General features: G+C 55.2%; 8 protein-coding genes across 8 annotated transcripts; 3 read left to right on the top strand and 5 right to left on the bottom strand.

Moving 5' to 3' along the window:
- Positions 1–241: 241 nt before the first annotated feature.
- On the bottom strand, positions 242–1,579 carry CCMA1212_001360 (D/L-glyceraldehyde reductase; the record flags this gene model as incomplete). Its single annotated transcript, XM_073698790.1, has 4 exons — positions 242–321; positions 390–795; positions 857–1,039; positions 1,103–1,579. 4 exons carry the CDS (start codon positions 1,577–1,579, stop codon positions 242–244), a joined length of 1,146 nt encoding a protein of 381 aa, XP_073562135.1.
- A 1,878-nt stretch (positions 1,580–3,457) lies between these two features.
- On the top strand, positions 3,458–4,324 carry CCMA1212_001359 (uncharacterized protein; the record flags this gene model as incomplete). The annotated part of the gene is made up of 1 exon (XM_073698789.1): positions 3,458–4,324. One exon carries the CDS (start codon positions 3,458–3,460, stop codon positions 4,322–4,324), a length of 867 nt encoding a protein of 288 aa, XP_073562590.1.
- A 3,291-nt stretch (positions 4,325–7,615) lies between these two features.
- Positions 7,616–9,887, top strand: CCMA1212_001358 (Candidapepsin-8; the record flags this gene model as incomplete). The annotated part of the gene is made up of 3 exons (XM_073698788.1): positions 7,616–8,231; positions 8,301–9,221; positions 9,340–9,887. 3 exons carry the CDS (start codon positions 7,616–7,618, stop codon positions 9,885–9,887), a joined length of 2,085 nt encoding a protein of 694 aa, XP_073562591.1.
- Positions 9,888–10,089: 202 nt separating this feature from the next.
- CCMA1212_001357 (uncharacterized protein) lies at positions 10,090–11,082 on the top strand (the record flags this gene model as incomplete). The annotated part of the gene is made up of 1 exon (XM_073698787.1): positions 10,090–11,082. One exon carries the CDS (start codon positions 10,090–10,092, stop codon positions 11,080–11,082), a length of 993 nt encoding a protein of 330 aa, XP_073562586.1.
- On the bottom strand, positions 10,105–11,286 carry CCMA1212_001356 (putative 6-phosphogluconolactonase; the record flags this gene model as incomplete). Its single annotated transcript, XM_073698786.1, has 1 exon — positions 10,105–11,286. One exon carries the CDS (start codon positions 11,284–11,286, stop codon positions 10,105–10,107), a length of 1,182 nt encoding a protein of 393 aa, XP_073562587.1.
- An 859-nt stretch (positions 11,287–12,145) lies between these two features.
- On the bottom strand, positions 12,146–13,682 carry CCMA1212_001355 (putative glycosidase crf2; the record flags this gene model as incomplete). The annotated part of the gene is made up of 3 exons (XM_073698785.1): positions 12,146–13,011; positions 13,065–13,505; positions 13,574–13,682. The coding sequence occupies 3 exons, from the start codon at positions 13,680–13,682 to the stop codon at positions 12,146–12,148; spliced, it is 1,416 nt and encodes a 471-aa protein (XP_073562588.1).
- A 1,902-nt stretch (positions 13,683–15,584) lies between these two features.
- Positions 15,585–17,735, bottom strand: CCMA1212_001354 (ATP-dependent RNA helicase DBP9; the record flags this gene model as incomplete). Its single annotated transcript, XM_073698784.1, has 5 exons — positions 15,585–15,861; positions 15,934–16,318; positions 16,376–16,755; positions 16,821–17,308; positions 17,400–17,735. The coding sequence occupies 5 exons, from the start codon at positions 17,733–17,735 to the stop codon at positions 15,585–15,587; spliced, it is 1,866 nt and encodes a 621-aa protein (XP_073562589.1).
- Positions 17,736–19,452: 1,717 nt separating this feature from the next.
- Positions 19,453–19,854, bottom strand: CCMA1212_001353 (uncharacterized protein; the record flags this gene model as incomplete). Its single annotated transcript, XM_073698783.1, has 1 exon — positions 19,453–19,854. One exon carries the CDS (start codon positions 19,852–19,854, stop codon positions 19,453–19,455), a length of 402 nt encoding a protein of 133 aa, XP_073562582.1.
- Between the last annotated feature and the right edge of the window lie 42 nt (positions 19,855–19,896).

Below are 19,896 nucleotides of genomic sequence, written 5' to 3'. Positions count from 1 at the left end.
AGTACAGTCACCACCAAACGAGAGGATTGACCACAATCAACTTTCTACCCCAAATAACCCAGTCTCATCATGTTGGATTCTGCATGCTCATCATCTTCAGACGTCAGCTTGTGCACTGTATCTAGCAAAGAATTGCAATTGAAGCTATTTCTATTTTTGCCTATAGATTCCTCTTTTCTATACCAAGTCCCCTGGATCATTTACGCTCATGGGTATTCGTACATGCTTTTCGAAAACAAATTTACAGCTTGACGACGACAGTGTGGGCGGCAGCCTTCTCGTCCTCGGTGTTGAACAGGTTAATGTTCCACCTGGGCTTGTCTATAAAACAGTCAGCATTTGTCCCTCATCTTTTCTCATCTTCTCTCGAGGGAGAACGGAAGACTCACAGTTGTAAGGAATGTTGAACCGGTAAGGCTTCTCGCCCAACTTGTTCAGCGCAGCAACCGCCTCGTCATCCAGCTCCACCTCCTGGAAGTTCTCCGCAATGCGCGCCTTGGTAACGGACTTGGGGATGACGGTGTGGCCGCCGAGCTGGGACCAGGCGAGGATGACCTGGGCGGGGGTCACGGTCTTGCCCTGCTTCTTGGACAGGTTCTCGGCGACGGCCTTGACCTCGTCGGTGCTGACGAGCAGGGGCAGGCCCTTTGTGTTGTTGCCAAAGGCGGAGTAGGCGGTGATGATGATGTTCTTCTTGGCGCAGTAGTCGACCAGGGGCTGGTCGGGGAGGCGGGGGTGGCGCTCGACCTGGTTGACGGCGGGGACGACACCGGTGGCCTCGATGACGGCGTCGAGCTAGTTGCGTGTTAGTTCTTGATGTCGTTGTATGTCATTGTGGGTTTCAAGGGAGACGTACGTGCTCAATGGTAAAGTTGGAGACACCGACGGAGCGGGCCTTGGACTTGGGCAGCTCGGTCATGGCCTTCCAGGTCTGGACGATGGACACATCCTGGTTGAGCTTCACCTCGGAGCCGTCCTCGGACTTGGGGAAGAGCTCGGCGCCGGGGGCAAAGGCAACGGGCCAGTGGATGAGGTATAGCTAAGGACAGTGTCAGCGAGTCTCGTCTACAACTTCATAAACCTGGAGCTAGGGTATACGCACGTCGAGGTAGTCGAGGCCAAGCTCGGCCAGGGTGTCGTCGAGAGCCGGCTCGACGTCCTCGGGCTTGTGAGAGTTGTTCCACAGCTTGGAGGTGATGAAGATGTCCTCGCGCTTCAGGCCGGGGACCTCGGCAAGGGCCTTCTTGATGCCCTCGCCGACCTCCTTCTGGTTGCCGTAGACCTTGGCCAGGTCGAGGTGGCGGTAGCCGACCTTGAGGGCTTCGAAGACGCCGGCGCCGACCTCGCCGGGAGCGGCCTGCCAGGTGCCGTAGCCGAGCTGGGGGATCTTGTAGCCGGTGTTGAGGGTGACGGTCTTTCCGGAAGACATGTTTGCGGTGTTGCTGAAGAAGAATCGAGGAGAGGAGTGGATTGGGTTGTGAATCGAGTGTTGAGCTGAGCGGATCGAGTGCGATAGTCGTGGACAGCGAGGAGATATGGAGAGCAGAGAGGACCGAGCCAAGTGACGCAGGGCTGCCATTATTTATGTACGTTTATCGAGGACACGCCCCCCCATGACGAACGGACCCAGAACTACGGGCTGCTACCGGGGGAGCTTGGATCATATCGTCGCCCCGTCCATGGTCTTCTGTGGGGAATGTCGGAGTTTACGCATCATTGGAGAAGGGCCCGTTGGCCTCGAGGCTTGCAGCCGCGTCTTTTTTTCTGTTTGTCTGGATGGCTCCATTATAAATCCGGGCGTCGACGGACTGACTCGTGGCGGGGGAGCATGATGAAGGTGCCATCAAGGTGACGATTGAACGTTGAAGACGGTGTTTACAGTATGTATTCACATTCTTTTATATGAGAATGTCTCATTATTCTCTTATTTTCTCTTCTTTCTCTCTCAATGGCTTTATCAGCATCATCACAATCGTTGAAACTTGATTCTATCGTGAAGCCACATACAAAATACATCCCACTTCTGCCCCGCGGCCCAAAGAGGGGATCCTGTATCCAGGCACCTTGAGGTGATGAGGGGCACAAATTACGTACTTGGACCTGCATGTCATTGAACTGAGATACCCGGCCCAGTCAGAGAGACAGGGGAATTGCTCCAGAGGGCAACAGATGGCGCAACTCTGTCCGTCCTTCTCGAACCTTCACGAATCTGGTGGCGCCTCGAGAACTGCCCAGGTGTTCGCATCCCTCCCCCCTATCGCCATGTACCCCGCACGTACCCGGTACCTCGGCTCGACCCCAATATGCGCCTCATTCTGCTCCATCTCGCTCCATCGGCTCCCATCCCGAACCACTCTTCTACCCCACGCAGAGGACACGGTTACAGCGAGGTACCTCCGCTTGAAAAAACTGCGGGACGGACAGACTTGCCTCTTGATTTTTGGAAACGCAGGCGAGGTGCGTCATCGGCTGATAGATTGTCCGCCGGGGACTGAAAGACGGTCGAGATAGAGTCAAGGTAGAGAGGGTCGATAGTCTTGAAGATGTCGAGACTGATGATGTGATTCCAATCATTGACGATTCAACCCCCATCTTCTCGATCCGTTCGGATCACGGCAAAGGCCTTGACTAAACTCGGACTCTATGTGTTTGGCGTCTTACCCCTTGTTTGGCCGTGGCGGCACGACACACAAGCATAAGCATTACCCGCAACCCGCAAAGCTTGTGTCGTAGCTGTCCGACCTTAAACCCAATCTGACACCTTCGCCAGGCACAAGACGTGCCAAAATCTGACAAAAGACATACCAAACAGCCACTCTGACATCAATCAACCTTCTTCTAGAAGCCTTCAACCTCTCTCTCTTCCGCTCTCTGTTCCTTTCGCTCACCGCATCGTCAGGCACAGACGTGCCTTTTGTGTTGCTCCTCACACACATCACCGCAGCACCTGGTCAACCTCACGCCCGTGCTGTCTCCCCCGACGGACACGTTTTCTCCTCGCTCCTATAAGTGAGAGAACGAGGAATTGTCATCTCACAGGCTCGACAGGAAGCCGTCGTCACCGTGCCTCGCATCTTATAGCAAACCCTCTTCCTCCGCTGAGACTGTTTGTCGGCGCTCCATCTCTTCGACAGCCGAACCATAAATATCGTCGCCCAACCGATTTTCTTCAAATGGCTCTTCCCGCTGGCCTTCGAGAGAGCAAACTGTTTCGAGCTGGAAAGAACGGTGAGGACAGCCGCTCTTTGATGTCAAACTCGGATGAGGCTCGAAAGATGAATGCCTTGAAGCAAGGTCATGGCTTCGCCTCTGGTAGCAAACTTTCGTAGCATGATGTATAAAGACGGACTGCCATTCGCCGTGATAATAAAATTCGTAGATATACTGTAGCATATCACAGTCGAGCAGACGAGCAGACAAGATCCTACTGGTTTTACAATCTTCAAGGCCTACCATCATGTTCCCCATCTTCAACATGCCCTGCCTCCACAACCACAACCATCCCCCCGTGCTTCATCCCCGTGACCCTCACGAGGGCGAAATCTCCTCCCCCGCAGCCACCGGTCTCGCCGTCGGCCTCATCCTCGTCGCCCTCGTCGTCGCCGTCCTCGTCTACTTCTGGTGCTGGCGCCAGCAAGAACCCAGGAATCATCGTCGTGAAGCGCGCCACCGCCGCGAGAACCAGCGCGAGCCAGCTGGTCAAAACGCGGCCGGCAATGGAGCCAGAGCAGCAGCAGCGCCTGAGGTGCAACAGGTGGCGCAAAGGCAGGACGATGCTGCTGCTCGGAGCCAGCAGGAATGTCCTTTGCCGGCAGTGCCCCTGTCGATTCATCACCATCAGCATGATGACAAGCATTTCCATGGAGACCATTATCATGATCACCAACATGGGGGCGATCACATCACCGACTGCCCTGACAACAATGGTCGAAACGTTCAAAACAATGCCCGCCAACATCGTCATCATTTAGACCATCACAATCATCACCACCATCGGCACCATCACCACCGCCATCACCGCTTCAACCGCTCCCACCGCACCAGCCAGCTCATCATTCCCCAAGACCCCCTTGCTGAGATTGAGAGTCTCTTCATGTCATCGTCGCCCGGGCTCCCGGACATCACCCAAGCAGACCTCGAGGCCATACTGAACGGTCTGGACGTTCCGCTGCCGAACGATGCTGCGCAAAGAAATGCAAATGCCCAGGAACAGGGAGGTGCACGTCGTGAGGATGAGTCGAGAGAGAGGCGGAAGAAGAGGCATCACCATCATCATCGGCACCATCATTGTCACCGTCGTCAGAAGCGAGTGGTTATTCATTAGGGAGATGTTAGTATGCGTGGAACGAATCAAGGGGGAGGGGTACTGTTGTTTGAAAGGGTCGATAAGGAGAGTAGCAGACAGCAGGAGCCCAATGGTATTCCTAGTGTACTTTGAGAGAAAAGCAACATGCAGCAAAAGAAAAGATGACAATCAGCCCATTCCACCCTTTTCAACCATCGAGAGTGTGCATGCGCCGTATCCAACAAAGTGGTATCCTCGCAAAGCACTTACGGTCACAGATACATGAAGAGCCGGAAAACGGTTCCGAGCAAACCATAGGCAAAGAGTAATAGACAGAGTCGAGGGGAAGCAAAAGGTATCACAACGCCAGAACATCAACTACTATGCCTCCTCCGCCGCCCCCTCAGCATGTTCCCCCTCTCTTGCCTTGGAATGTCTCGACCCCTTACTGCTCGTTGACCGACGCCTATGTCCATGCTTCTTCTTCGAAAACCGGATCGAGTCTCCGTAGCAGCAAATAAAGACGCAGACACCAATGATGAATGCCGCGAGGGTGAAGCCCACGACGAGGCCGATGATGAGGTTTGTGTGTGCGGCTGAGCCCGAGCGCCGATGGATCAATGAATTGCCTCGTTTGATGAGGCAAGTCGCAGATTGGAGTATGTTTGATATGATGGAGATGTCGTCTTGATTCCGACTTGTGTAGGTCTCCATGTATCCTGCTGGTGTTGGTACAAGGCGCCGAAGCGCCTCAGGCCGAGTTGGACGTATGGCGATATACATGCGAGCCGTCTTCTTTAATGACTGTCTTTCGCGGAGAAGGAATATTGAGATATGTGTGAAGAATCTGGATAGCACAAGACGTGCCATTGCATATCTGGCACCGCATCATGCATTATATAGCCCATTCAACCCCCTTCTCCTCTCCCTTCAGGCCAACAAGACAGCCACCCAATTGGTCAGTGTTACACACTCCATGCACCTCCGACAAACTCAGTCAATCGCACAGAAGCGCATGCACATGCATCTCGTTTTCTACAAAAAGGCCGGCGTCTGTTCCTGCGGGCCAGCGAAACGAGCGAGTGGGAGAACGCGAAGAGCGCGCACAGCATGTAAGTGCATGCATGCACTTTGGCGGAGATTCCATGAGTGGTATTTCCATAGGCAGAGAACCTTGTTCCTATGGGTAAAGAAGAGGGCCAATCAGTGAGTAATGGGGAATTTGATAGGGGCGATGGCTTGGGATGGGGTAGAGAGACGATGCAGTATGCAGAGGGAAGGGGAGACTATTTGTGTGTATGCGTGATTGGGGATGGGCGATTCCGCTGAATTGGGAGAGTATTCAAGCAATTAGACATTAGCGACACATTGAATTATAAATTGTGGCGTGAGTTCGTGACTGCCGTGATGATGGATGATGTATCAATTCAAGGGTAGGTGAAGCCTCTGTAGCACTGAGGCATCAACACCTCAAGGTTCCATGCCAGCACTTTCGACCAAGATAGACTAAGACCATGTAAAAATGCCTAGAAGAAGGGTCCAAAGATAAAAGGTACCACAGCCCCCAATATGGCAAGTTCAAAGGGGGAAAAGAAGTAAAGCATCCTCACTCTTCCTGAGGAGACAGTGCGGGGAAGGCCGCTCTATCGGCTAGACGCAGGACAACGCATCGACGAGGCGACAAGTGCGTGGCTGCTGATTCGACAGAGTCCCAGCAAGGGGTAAAAGTAATCCTTATCTGCCTCACTGGATATCATCGTTTTTGCCTCTTCGGGGTATGCATGCATGCCGATGGCACGGATCGGACATTTGGAGCGCTTGATTTGTATGAAGTATGCTGTGTAAGTAATCGTTTGCTGGAGATGGACGTTGCCTGCTTTGTAGTGCTCTCTCGTTACGAACACAATATTGAAGCAAGGAACTCTCGTTTATGATGCCTGGTTTCTTATTAGGTAGCATAGCAAGGCAAGCAAGTTACATGTAGTCTTCTTACATGTCCAGACTTGTCCATGCACACAAACACGGAACACAAGCGTGTGTAAGCGCCGTAGTCCGAGACGCCTCAACACACGGTGCCATCTCTAGAACAAGGTGTCCAAAGTCTCCGACGTGAGATAAAGTTGCGAGCTAAATTCTTCAACCTGCCATCCTCCTCCTGATCCTCATCTCAAGCACAACTGCAAGGGCAGTCCAAGATGGACAGTATATCCATCAAATGCACGCCGTGTCAAGGCACGCTTGGCAGGACTTGGTCTAATTCTCCAGCTGAGCGGAACCCCTGTCTGAACTAACCCAGGGGTTCGTTTCTCAACGCTTCAGCCGAGCTGGTGTAAGCCAAGACACAAGCAAAACATTAAAGCGTCAACGATAATCAACTCAAGACCAAAGACACAACGACAGGTACATCTCCAATATACAACTCCCAAACAGACAACCTCAATCTCCATCTCCCCTCTTTTTTGATTCTTCTCAAGTCTCTCCTCGACAACTCATCGGCACTAAACCAGCCACGCGTCAACTCCATCTCTTCCTCTAATCCTCTCCCCGTGTTTGAGCCCCCCTCAGAACCAGAAAAAAAAAAAACCTCGACGCCTGGCGTTTCACCATCCGCCCTCCCTGCCCAACTTCAAACCCTCGCCTCCCAAGGAAACAAACAATCCCGAAGCCTCTTCCCGCACCAAAACTACCCAGCAGCGTAACAAGCCGTTTCCTCGCCCGCAAAAACTTGCGCAATCGAAACACGTTGAGCCAAATACCATGTCTATTTGCACAGAACCGCCAAGCTTCTCAGTGATCACACCGCCAGTCCCCCATGCTCCTCAGATCCCAAATCCCCTGGATCCCGGTACAAGACGTAAACGCTGAGCCGCTCGATACTAAACATTAAACAATGGAGCCCATCACCAAGAATAAACCCTCGCACCCTGGTCCTCCCATCTCCATTCTGTGAAACCCACGCCCCCAGGGTCCTCGTCATCACCTTGGACTCAATCAAAGCCGTGGCTTTTTGCTTGGCTTTCTGGTCCACGTTTCTTCCTTTTTTCAATACCATGTTTTCTTTTTAGAGTTTGCTTTCTCTTTCGTTCATTTCTTTTCTCTCTTTTCTCTTTTTCTTCTCTACTGTCGCGAAGCTTCACTTCAGTCGTTTTCTTGTGTGCATCTTTTAATTCGAGAACTGGCTTCTCATTTTCTTCGTCTTCGACCCGCGAACCAGCCTCGACGGCTGCTTGTTAATTTGCGCTTCTGTCTTGTGTCCTTCATTTTCGCTCCCTAATCCTCAACCGATGATATAACTCACATACGCACATAAACATATATACATACCACACCATGGCCATCTCATCGTTCCTCGTCCTCTCCCTCGCCCTGCTCGCCCACGCCCGTCCAAAGCACGCCTTCGAACCGGAAGACCTCGGCCACCGAATCACCCTCCCCGTCATCCCGGCCTCGCCCTCACCAAACCAAGGAGCAACCGACCTTTCGCAACGCAGTGCCGCCGACCAGCAGGAGGACAAGCCATTCCACATCCTGCCGTACCCCTACCCCAGCAAACGAGATGTCGATTCCCGGCAGCAACCAGAGGAGGAAGACAAGCCGTTCCACATCCTGCCCTATCCGTATCCCAGCAAGCGAAGCGCGGAAAGCAGCGGCGAGGCAAAAGATGGAGAGGAGGGAGACAAGCCGTTCCACATCCTACCGTATCCGTACCCCAACAAGCGCTCAATCCTGGAAGACGACGAGGGCGCCGCCGGCGGAATGACGCTGCCTGTTCCCCTCGGCGAGCACGACCTTCCCTTCCTCAAGGAAAAGCGCAAGCTGCCCGCCGACGACGTCCCATCAGGAGCCTTCACCCTGCCCATCATCCACGCCCGACGCCCCAAGCTGGCCAGCAGAGCGATAGAAGTGCAAGTCGAGAACCGCTCCGACGTCTCCTACTACGCTCAGCGTGAGTAGCCCCCCCCCCTGAATCTCACTCACATCCAAACGCCCTTACTCACACGTCCAAATCATCCAGTCAACATCGGGACGCCCCCCCAGACGGTATACGCCCAAATCGACACCGGCTCATTCGAGCTCTGGGTCAACCCAAACTGCACCAACGTCCAATCCGCCGACCAGCGCTTCTGCCGCGCCATCGGCTTCTACGACCCATCCTCCTCGTCCACCGCAGACGTAACCTCCCAGTCGGCCCGCCTGCGCTACGGCATCGGCAGCGCAGACGTCACCTACGTCCGCGACACCATCGCCCTCTCCTCCTCCTCCACGGCGATGAAGGCGGTCCAGTTTGGCGTGGCGGACACCTCCGTCGACGAGTTCTCGGGCATCCTGGGCATCGGCGCCGGGCAAGGCTTCAACACCGACTACCCCAACTTCGTGGACGAGCTCGCGGCGCAGGGCGTCACCGCCACGAAAGCGTTCAGCCTCGCGCTGGGCAGCAAGGCGGAGGAAGAAGGCGTCATCATCTTCGGGGGCGTCGACACGGCCAAGTTCCACGGCGAACTGGCCCACCTGCCCATCGTCCCCGCGGATGATTCCCCCGACGGCGTGGCCCGGTACTGGGTCAAGATGAAGTCCATCTCCCTCACGCCGCCATCAGATAGCGCCGACGACAAGCCTGTTGCGTTTCCTCAGACAAGCATGACCGTCTTCCTCGACAGCGGCTCAACGCTCACGCTCCTCCCGCCGCAGCTCGTCCGCCAGATTGCATCCGCGCTGGGCTCGACGCAGACCGACGAGAGCGGCTTCTTCGTCGTCGACTGCGCGCTCGCGAGCCAGGACGGGACCATTGACTTTGAGTTTGACGGCGTCACGATAAGGGTGCCGTACGCGGAGATGATTCGGCAGGTGTCGACGCTGCCGCCGCATTGTTACCTGGGGATGATGGGGAGCACGCAGTTTGCGCTCTTGGGGGATACCTTTTTGAGGTCTGCGTATGGTGAGTTTCATCCCCTCCTCCCTGTATACCTGTCAAACAAATTCTGTGTTCCCTTTATATGAGTTGTATATGTGTGTCTGTGTATGTGTCTGTGTGACTGACTGGGGAGATATATTAGCCGTCTTCGACCTCACCAGCAACGTAGTCCACCTCGCCCCCTACGCCAACTGCGGCACAAACGTCAAGTCCATCACATCCACCTCCTCCCTATCCAACCTCGTCGGCGCATGCAACGACCCCAGCAACTCGCCCTCGTCTCCCTCCAAATCCCCATCTTCATCCCCCGCTCCCTCGTCCACCACCACCACGAAAAAGGTTGCCTCAAAGACGTCTTCTCCAACGGCCGTCTCCCCCTCCGCAACCAGCAGCAGCAGCAGCAGTGCTCCCGCTCCCTCGTCACCAACGACTACAGTCAACGTCCCGTCTCCGAGTTCGGCAGTTGGACAGCCAAAGGTGCTGCCTTCGGTCACGCAGGCGTCTTCTGGAGGTGCTGAGACGACTGCGGCTGCTGCGGCGGCGGCGGCGACGAGCGCCGCCAAGGGCAGCAGCACTACGACGGGGGTTGTCCCTTCGCAGACTGGTGGTACGAACGGCGCTGGACGGATGGGCGTGCGTGGCTTTGCTTTGAGTGTTGTGGTTGCGGCGATGGGCTTTTTGTTGGTCTGAGTGAACATTTACGGTTTATTTGGGAATGTCGTTTCCTGGCTTGGTTGGATATGATTCTTGCAGACTGTCATGGGTGCTGTATAAAATGCGTTGCGTTCATCTGTAGATGAGGATACCTTATGAAGACATCAATTCACTTCCATTTACACGATCTCTGTCTCCCCTATCAACACCACAGCGTAATTATATCGCAGTCTTCAACATGAACCAGACCCCCTCACTCCACTTCCAGCACAAACATGGGCCCCCTCTCATCATCACCATCACTCCCCTTGACAATATCCTCCATCAAGATGCCCGCCACAGGCTCCTCCTCCAACGTCCCGTCCTCCCTCCTGCGCAACACCACGACCGCCCACTCGCCCTCCTGGTTACCCACAAACAGCTCGCTCCCGTCCCTGCTCAGGCTAAACATCCGCGGGTGCTTCCCCCTCGTCGACGTCTCCCCCACCAGCTCCAGCCTCAGTCCTCCCCCTTCCTTGTCATCATCATCCTCCTCCGCCGCCGCCGCCGTAACGATGCGAAAATGGGCAATCGTCTCCGTCGGATCCGTCGTCAACCGATTCGACGTGTAAAGATGCCTGCTATCCCTCGAAAGCACAATCTCCCCCGCCGCCGCAAACGCACCCCTCTTCGGCACGCCCCCCTTCTCTCCATCCCCATCGCTCACAAACGTAGAATAGCTCCCCGCAGGCGTAAACTCGATATCCGCCTCCCTGTACTTGAGCCTAAAAACCTCGACGCGATTACTCGTCTCGCACAGCAAAAAGTAATGCGTCGCCGCCTCCCTCTCCTCCCCCTCCGCCGCACCAGGATAAAACACGCCATGCCGCGGCCCGGACCCAGACTCGACAGTCACCCTCCTCACGACGGGGACATGCGGCCTCAGCGCGTCCAGCACGAGCATCGAGTCCGTGCCAAGGTCGTTCACCACGAAGAAGCGCCCCGTCGGATCGACCACCGCCTGGTGCGCGTGCGGGACCCTGCCCGCGTCGACGACGGGGTCCTTGGACGGCATCGTCGTCGCGAGCTGCGGCTCGCGCGGGTCTTCCGTGTTCCAGATGTCGATGGCGCCCTGCTCGTAGGAGGACCCGAGGAGGAGGGTGCCTTGCTTGTTGAATTCGAGGTGGCAGACGCCCTTGCTGGCGTTGTCGCGCTGGGCGATTTGCGTGAGCTTGCTGGAGGCGAGGTCTAGTTCGAAGAGGTGGAGTGATGAGCCGCTTTCGTTGACTGCGTAGAGGAGGCGGGGATCTGTGGGGGAGACTGCGATCCAGGAGGGATTGCCGGCAAAGGGGAGGTCGAGGTCGAGTGTGATCTTGGGGATGGTGGAGGAGGAGGAGGAGGAGTATGTTGCCAGGTAGATGTGCCCGGGGCGAGATATGAGGAGACGGCGCGACATGATGAACTAATGTGTAGGTGAAGCGTATAAGGGATAAAGCGGCGGGCTATGAGGTGAGTGAATGAACATAGGTGGGTTTGAATGTTTGTTTCAAGTGAGGTTGTAGGATATAAATACTATTAGGCGGGGGAGATGACGAAAAGCCTGTGCGATGCATGAGGTCAGAGAGGCTCAAACAAGGCACTGCCGCCTCGGCGTCACACACCACCAAGGCTTTGACTTCGAGACGGAAAGAAAACAAGTGAGAGGGAGACAGAGAGATAAGAGATGCAATTCTGCAATACCGTAAAATTAGGTCGCACGATTCATTCATTAATCATTCTGTGGGGGGGTCAAGACGGGCCATAACCATCTGCATATTGTGTAGCCAGACAACAGACGGACTCGATATCAAGGCTAAAGCGACACAAGGCATCCAACAGTATCTCATGCCGTACATCTGCTGCGCCGAAGACATGCGACAACCCGACGTGCATCAAGGTATCACAATAGTAAACGCCACTTGGGTCATTGTCCCTTTCGTCACGCTATCAAAATCTCACCAGTCCAAGCAATCCGTTGTGATGGGCATGCCGCTTCTAGCATGTCGCTCAAAAGGTCAGCGGCCATATAAGCCAGCGGAGAGAATGTGATCCATCTGTCCATAAATACAGCCACTGCATCTCTTAGATACATCCAATATTAAATTCTCCCATTCATTATCATCGCACATCTGTCCAAATACCGGGAGACATTCCTCAACTGCTTGTATGCATAAACACATTCAAAGTACTCAAAATCGATCCAACATGGGGAGAATATTATAAAGTTCGCAAAATACAACCAGAGATATCCAGAAAATTACTCGACTCCTTACCCTTTACACCAGACACAACGCGGCACCGGCTAGGCCCATTGCCAGAGCGCTGACGCCCGCCTTGGAGCCGGCATTCTTGCTGCCGCTCTTGCTGCCGCTGGAGTCGCTGCTGCCGCTGCTGCAGTCCTGGTTGAAGCTGGTCGTCGAGCAGCTGGAGGTGTCCGCAGGGGCCGAACTGCCGCCAGAGCTTCCGCCAGAGCTTCCGCCAGAGCTGCTGCCGCTGTCGGACCCGGAGCTTCCATTGTCGCCCGAGTCGTCGCCGGGCACCTGCCCCGGGGGCTTGCTGCTTCCACCGGGGATCTGGGCCTGCGTGTTCTTGGGCTTGTCGGACGACTTGGTGGCGGTTCCCGAGGCCGAGGCCGCCGACGACGACGACGACGAATCATCGGGCTTGCCGGCGTCCATGTCGGTGCCGGTGCCCTCGAGCGAGGCCAGGTTGGTGCGCTTGTTGCCGACGACGACGGTGTCGTTGGTGCCGGCGATGTTGTCGTAGGTGTAGCTGGTGCCGGAGCCGGAGCCGGGGCCCTTGGAGGCCTTGTAGCACTCGACGGTGACGGACTGGAAGGTGGCGTAGAAGTAGCCCGACTTTTGAATGTCGGGCGCGTTCCAGTCAATCTCGCCGCCGGCCCAGTCGATGGTGCCCTGGGCGTTGCTGGCGAGACCGCCGGGCCAGATGGAGATTTGGACGCGGGCCGGGGTCTGGGGGAAGGACCACTGGTTGGAGGTGGCGTTCCAGTGGTCCTTGCGGTAGACGGTGCGGCCGACCTGGCCGTCGACGAGCCACTGGATCATGTCGGGGGTCCAGTTGATTTCGTACGTGTGGTAGTTGTCAAAGGTGTCGGAGAGAGTAATGTTGCCCGAGTTGTTGTCTGCCAAGGGGTCAGCGCTTCATGCACGAAGCCAGGAAAGCATCGTCACCTACAGTCGGGAATGCCCTGGAAGTACCAGTTGGTCTGCGCGGTCTCCAGGTCGACGCCGACAAACTCATAGTCAATCTCGTCCTTGACGTCCGACAGCAGGATGAAGGCCGTGACGACGCCGCGGCCGCGGCTCGTCTTGAACTTGGCCTTGACGTTGCCGTACCACATGTACTCGGTGGTGGCCAGGACGGTGCCGACGCTGTTCTTGGGCATGGTCAGCAGCACGTTGCCGTTGTAGTAGGCGGGCTCGCCCTGGGACATCCACTCGGCGGTGGACGGGTCGCCCAGGTAGTCGCCAATGTCGGCGATGGTGCTGAGCTTGGAGTCGAACGTCATCGTCTTGGACTTGCACACGGGCTCGGGCGTGCACGAGTCGAGCGAGAAGGACATTCGGGGGTCGCAGCCGCCCAGGCAGTACGCGCCGACGCCGCATTCGCCATATTCTGGGCATATGATCAGCTTTGGGAGATTCACAGGAGACAGGGGATCCAGGGAGAGAATTGTCGCGTACGGGAGCAGCAGGGCGACTCCTTGGGGCACTTGTTGGTCAGCGAGCACGTCGCGGCCGCAAAGGCCGACCCGGCGCCCAGGAGCGCAGCAACCACGGCGGACTGTCGCATGATGCCTCTGTGCGTCTGTCGTTCCCCAAGGGCTTGAAGCCACAGAAACAGATCGACTAGATTAAACAGGGGGGGTCGTTGTCGTCGAACAAATGGGCCAAGGCGATGCCGGGCTCGGGCGTCGTGTCGTGTAACGGAGGGCTGTTCTTTGTTTCGAACAATTTCGAGCGATTGGAAGTCGGACGCGATGGAGATTTCGGACCGACCGTCGCGAAGAAAAGAAGAAATATCGACAACGATTGTTGAAGAGACGACCGAGCACCAGAAACAGATTCGAGCCGCTGGGAGTGCGCTGAAACGAGTGACGCACTGCTCGGGCCGGCGAACAGGAGAAACGAGAGGCCTTGTCTGTTGTCGTCCGTGGGCGAGAGCAATCAACGGAATGGATGGGCCTGAAGAAGCCGGGACCTGGCGAGATATTTAGCAGCCCAGCAGAGGACTCGATCCATGGGCTCCAGCACTAGCCGAGCTTGGGCCAGGGCCTTCGACGGGCCTGAACAGGCAGGTCAGCTGCTGCAAGGCATTCAAGGTACCTGAACCTGCCATTGACGCCATTCCCATCATCCTACCTGTATGCATATGATCTAATTGCATCTTCATTCTGTCCTTTATGCCCTCTTTGAATGCATCTCACCTTGTCTTTGACTCATCACAGCATCACAACTTCAGCACAGCTGCCGCCATCCTCGGCCCATCCACCCCCATACGCCACCACGCCACAGCAATCAGGGGAAGCACCCGAACCCGAACCAGCACATGGCTGAAAAGCCAATTCCGCGTCTTCTCTTCTTCTCTGACAGGCACACACAGTATGACTCAACAAAAACACCTACTCATACTACAAACAATGATCAAGCATCAAACACACAACCATCCAAACCAAATCTTTTCTTCTCAAGTCACTCCCCTCCACAATCCACCCGATCCCGCTTCCACTCCCTTCTTCTGCTTCTTCTTCTTCTTCTTCCACCAAAATCCAGACATTGGCAGAAAATTATGGGGCCCCGACACGAGGTGCGGGTGGATCCTCCTCCTCCCCCCTTCGAGCTAAAAGTTCTGTTCTGAGAATTCATGGAAGGGAGAAATTCAAGAGTACTTTTTTTACCTTGTTAGCATCCCCACGGACTGTCGGATACGAGGTCGGACCTCACCTTGTTGAGACGAAAAAGGAAGAGTCGTGTGCTCGTTCTTGATGCCATCGAAAACTACATAAACTACTATACTTCATACTGGAATTCACGGAGAGAAGAGAGAGAGAGCCGCCAATGTCCAAAAACAGCAACAGACAGACATCTGAGCCCATAATCGTTCTCAAACAGCACGCACAGAACAGCTTCCCCAAACCTTCACCTCACCAACACCTCACGCAACCCCCGGAAAAGCGGCACCAGCCAAAAAAACGCCATCAAGCTGCCGTGCATCCCCAACCCAATTTGACCACTATAGCACATGATGGAAATCCAATCGTCAACTGCATTCATCTGCCGTACAAACATGCAAAGGACGTAGTACACTATACTGACGTGCATGTATGTACATCATACTTCGTGGTTCATACTACAATACAAGACCCATCCAGTCCTTGCCCCGATCACCGCGATCGACAAGCAACGAACCAGCCTCGCTTCAATAAGGGGGGCGCGGCATCTCGTATCCCGCATCTTCGCTTGCCCGCGTTTTCGCTCAAACCACTCCTCGGTCCGATCACCATGCTCATGCGGAGAAGAACCTGTAAAAAAAATCACAGACTCACAAACCAAGCAATCAAAGTATTAGAACAGATCAAACCCCAAAATTACAGACACATTAGATATGTTATCAAAAGCACAACAGTACATGCATAGATGAAGGAAATTCTCAACAGACCATCCTCACGACCCCCTCCCATCAGCATCCCACGCCTCACTTCGTCTTCCGCCTCGCCTTAAACGTCTTCAACGGATCCCCCTTGCGCACCCCAGCCTTGCCGCTCCTCTTGCCCCCCTTCCGCTTCGTCCCTGCCCGCCGGTCAAACTTCTTCATCGGCACGAACCCAACGTCGCCCGCCGTCAGCGCCTGTCGCCCTTCCTTGGGCAGCAGGTACTCCGGCACGTGCTTCAGATGCGCCTGCTGCCGGGCCGTCCTCAGCTCGCCGTCGTGCCGGAGGTGGTTCATCTCCGACGGGTTCTCTTCAAAGTATCTGTTCAGGCTAGTCAGCATCCCATTCCATCCCATCCATGAACTGACTCCTGTATCTCAAATCACAACTCACCTCTTGAGCTTCTCGCTCTTCAGCAGCTCCTGACGCAGCTCCCTCGTCCGCGCCTCTCGGATCGCCACCTTGGTCACCGCGCGCAGCGCGTCGTTCATGCGGTATCGGAACGCCTCCACCTGCTCCTTGTTGAAGTTGTACGGCTTCAGCTCCTTGCCCTTCTTGGCCTGCTGCTTGGTGATTCTCGCCAGGATCTTCTCGTCCTTCTCCGCGCTCGGGATGGACGTGTGGATGTGCTTGCGGTACAGGTCCTTGGGGACGACAAACGACAGCGCCATGCCCGCTCGTCCGGCTCGCGCCGTGCGGCCTATCCTGTGCGTGTAGGAAGACGCCGATGTGGGAAGGTCAAAGTTGATGACGGCCGCAACGTTTTTGAAGTCAATGCCTGGAAGTAGTCAGCAATATGCTCCAAAGCACCCGTATGACATACGTCGGAGCATACCTCGGGAAACACCATATTCAACGTCGCCCTTGGCAGACTTCCGCTTCTTCTTCGGCCGAACGCCCTCTTTTACCTCGCCGTCGTCCATTTCCTCATCCTCCTGCTCCTCCTCAGCCTTCTCCTCGTTCCCGAGAACCTCCTTCTCGTCAGAGGCGATGATGATGTCGTAGGCATTGCGGTTGAACTCCTCGACCACGTGGATTCGCGAGTTCACGGGCAGCTCCGAGTTCAAGATGCAGCTTCTGATGCCAAACTGCTCAAAGTAAAGCTTCAGGCGGTAGCAGCGGTCGATGTCGGCGACGAAGATGATGCACTTGCCCTTGACCAGCTGCAGCTTGAAGATGACGTAGATGAGGAGGAACTTTTCGTCCTCACCACACCTGAAAACAGTGTTAGTGATGGAGAGATATAAAAAGACGCTCAGCGTAGAGGACGGGAAACCCACTTGGTCACCAGCTGCGTCACCCCCTCGCCCTCGGCATCCGGCTCCTCCAGATCCAACAGCGTAGGCTGCTGATCGCGATAGAAAATCTTCTTCAACGAGTCCACCTCGGTCGTCAACGTAGCGCTCATCATGATGGTCTGGATGCCCTTGGGAAGGGAAAACGACAAGCTGTCGAGATCCTCGCTATATCCGTACGACAGAAGCAGATCCGCCTCATCTAGGACCAGGAACGCCAGCTTGTCCAGCGACAGGGCGCCCGAGTTGCCATTGACGTTGTGCCACGCACGCGCGGGCGTCGAGATGACAATGTCCGGGCACGTCGACAGCAGAGAGCGCTGCACCGCGTCGGTGAGCTTGTCCGTCAGCTTCACGGCGCGGACATCCTTTGCGCAAAAGGCGGAGAAGAGCTCAATCGACTTGAAGACCTGGTCGGCAAGCTCGCGTGTCGGAACCAATATCAGAGCGGTCGTAGCAGGAGTGGGATCAACCTAGACGAGCAGCCCAATTAGCCCCCATCCTCCGTGATGCCAATGATCAACCATCCCTCCAGTGTGGTGAGAGCGAGTGGAGGAAACGTACACTCTTCTTCTTCAGGATCCCAGCCAGCACAGGCAGCACATACGCCGCCGTCTTTCCCGACCCCGTCTTCGCCTTGCACAGCACGTCCTTGCCGTCCAGCGCCAGCGGAATCGCCCTGCGCTGCACCAGCGTCGGCTTCAGGAACTTTTGCTGCGCCACGGCCTGCACCAGCCTGGCGTCGAGGCCGAGGTCCGCGAACGTCGTCTCTTCGTCGGAGGCCGCTCCCGTCGTCGCCGTCTTTTCTGCGGTTGCTGCTGCTTCGGCGTCGACCATCTGCTGGTCTGCTTCGGGCTCGGCCGAGGTTGGCACGTCGTTCTGGTTGAGCTTGCGCTTCATGGCTGCTCTGGACAAAGGCTCACTCGCTAGATGCGTTCAATTGCGTACATCAACAGATCCAGGATCTTCTGTCGCAGCAGCACTGAGGAGGTCGTTGTGTTGGACGGCGCCGCTTTATCGTGCCTTATCGTCTCTAAAATGAAAAGAAAAAAATTCCCCCATCTTATCTTATCGCTCCAGCTCCAACCACCGACCCAACTCCCCGTCTCGGTGTAGTCTACCGGGTCATTGTAGCATGTACCAAAGTACCTACCGGCTTGTGGGGCTTGAACGAAACACGCGGGACAGCTCGCTCGCATCGTTTCAATTCTTTGCATTTGCTGTCTGTCCGTCTGTCACATTTTTAGCGCTTATCTGCCTCTGCGCTTTCCAAGTTCCGAGGTTCCTTTCGCGCGACTTGTAGGTACTTGTACTTCGAAACTCCACAGATGAGCCCCTTTCGTACACGATACTTCTCTCTTCCCTTTGCAGTTCCCCACGGGTACTATCGCCAACTCTCCTGAACGTCACAGGTATCCATACACGCCCACTCAGGGTACTGCTACCTTAACACAAAGTGAAGCCCCATCACCGTCTTCCCCTGTTCCTCTTCGCAACCTCGTAGGGCTGAAGCGGCACGGAGCCGGTGTTGATCTACTCTCCGATCTGAAACCCCTCCAGATGGAAGTCCGTCCAGGTCTCCTAGTGCCTTATTTCCTCTTCCTCCCCTTCTTCTCCGTGTACCTGAAGCTTTTCTAAACCCTTGCGCCCCCCCTCGTGGCACGTCCCAGGCCGCAACTCAGTCGATAATCCGGAACGCCTCCGAGCAGATACGACCTGGGCAATTGACGTGGACGGTGTAACATTGATAGGCCACCACCCTGTTGTAACCAACAGGTATGGTATAGCCTACGGGATACTAGGTATACTATATACTTACGTGTCAGTCCACCTTCACATTGCACAAGTATCCGTTTCTACACCCAACTTCTTGCAGACCCTCCCCCGGTACCTCATCCTCCACCCAAACAAAGGTACCTTAATGTGTGTGGGAAGTGGTACCTAAGTAGGTAAGGTAGAGTCTCCGGTAACGGTACCTGGCACAGCAAAGGTATCTCGACCTGATGTTGTCGCGATACTTCAACCACAACGCCGGCATCTGGGGTCATCTGCCCGCGTGGCGCCGCACTACCGGTAGCCAGATCCAGAGTACCGGGACTGCACCTACATCTCACATACCTCACATACGGTATAATGCATGCCAGCCAGGCGACAACCTCTAGTACCTCAAAACTACCGCCGTGTTCTCCCATTGTACCTCCTCCAACTTCGCCAGGTACACGCCAACAGCTTCCATGTACTCCGTCCCACCAAACAAGGCGAGGTGAGGCCACTAAAGCCTCTACTTCCACCAGACGTACTCATTTCGTTTCAGGTTCCTCCACCTCGCAGCTTCATCCCAGAAAACAGCCAAGCGTAAACTACGCGGTTGTCCTGTCGTCACTCGTCAAGACTGATACCAGTCGCAAAACGAAGCGGTGCTCATATTAAAATACGTAAAAGAAAACAGGACAGAGGAGACCAAGGTGATCAAGGGGGGGAAACGTGTTATTCGGGTATAGCTATCCCTCTTATCAGCAACAATCTGCATCGCCAGCCATCCAGGCTAGCAACGTTCGAAATCCTCCCCACATCAATCGCCATGCCTGCAGGACAAACTAAGCCTGAGTAACCCCATTCAATGTCGACTCCCTGCCTTCCCAAGCATTGTCCCCAAGAAACACCCCGTCCCGGTCAAACTCTCTCCCCATCGGCCACAAGGTAGGTATCGTTCGAAGGTGAGAGTCGGAGAATAACGAAGTGAGAGAAAATGAAGAAATGGACGCGAAACATGAGAGAAATTATTAGTCAATCGATAGCAGGTGACGGTGCGCATCCTCAGTGAGGAGGACAACAGCCCGTTACCAACGCCGGCAAAGACCATCCAGTGATTCGATTTTCCCCGCCCGGCAAACGCAGAAGCACATACACACATCTCTCTAAGTCCGGCGAAAGAAAAAGAAGTGAAAAACGCGAATCTCAGTGAGGCGGGAGGCAAAGGACCAAGAGACAAAATAAAAGTAAGAATGGCAGAACCCATGTTTTGCCAGATAACGAAGTAGCGGAAAACCCGGCTGTACTC

This window comes from Trichoderma ghanense, assembly GCF_004382785.1.
Source record: "Trichoderma ghanense strain CCMA-1212 chromosome Unknown scaffold_1, whole genome shotgun sequence".
In the NCBI taxonomy this organism is placed as follows: Eukaryota; Fungi; Ascomycota; class Sordariomycetes; order Hypocreales; family Hypocreaceae; genus Trichoderma; species Trichoderma ghanense.
The sequence above is the reverse complement of the archived record's forward strand: the minus strand, read 5'-3'. Positions and strand labels throughout refer to the sequence as shown.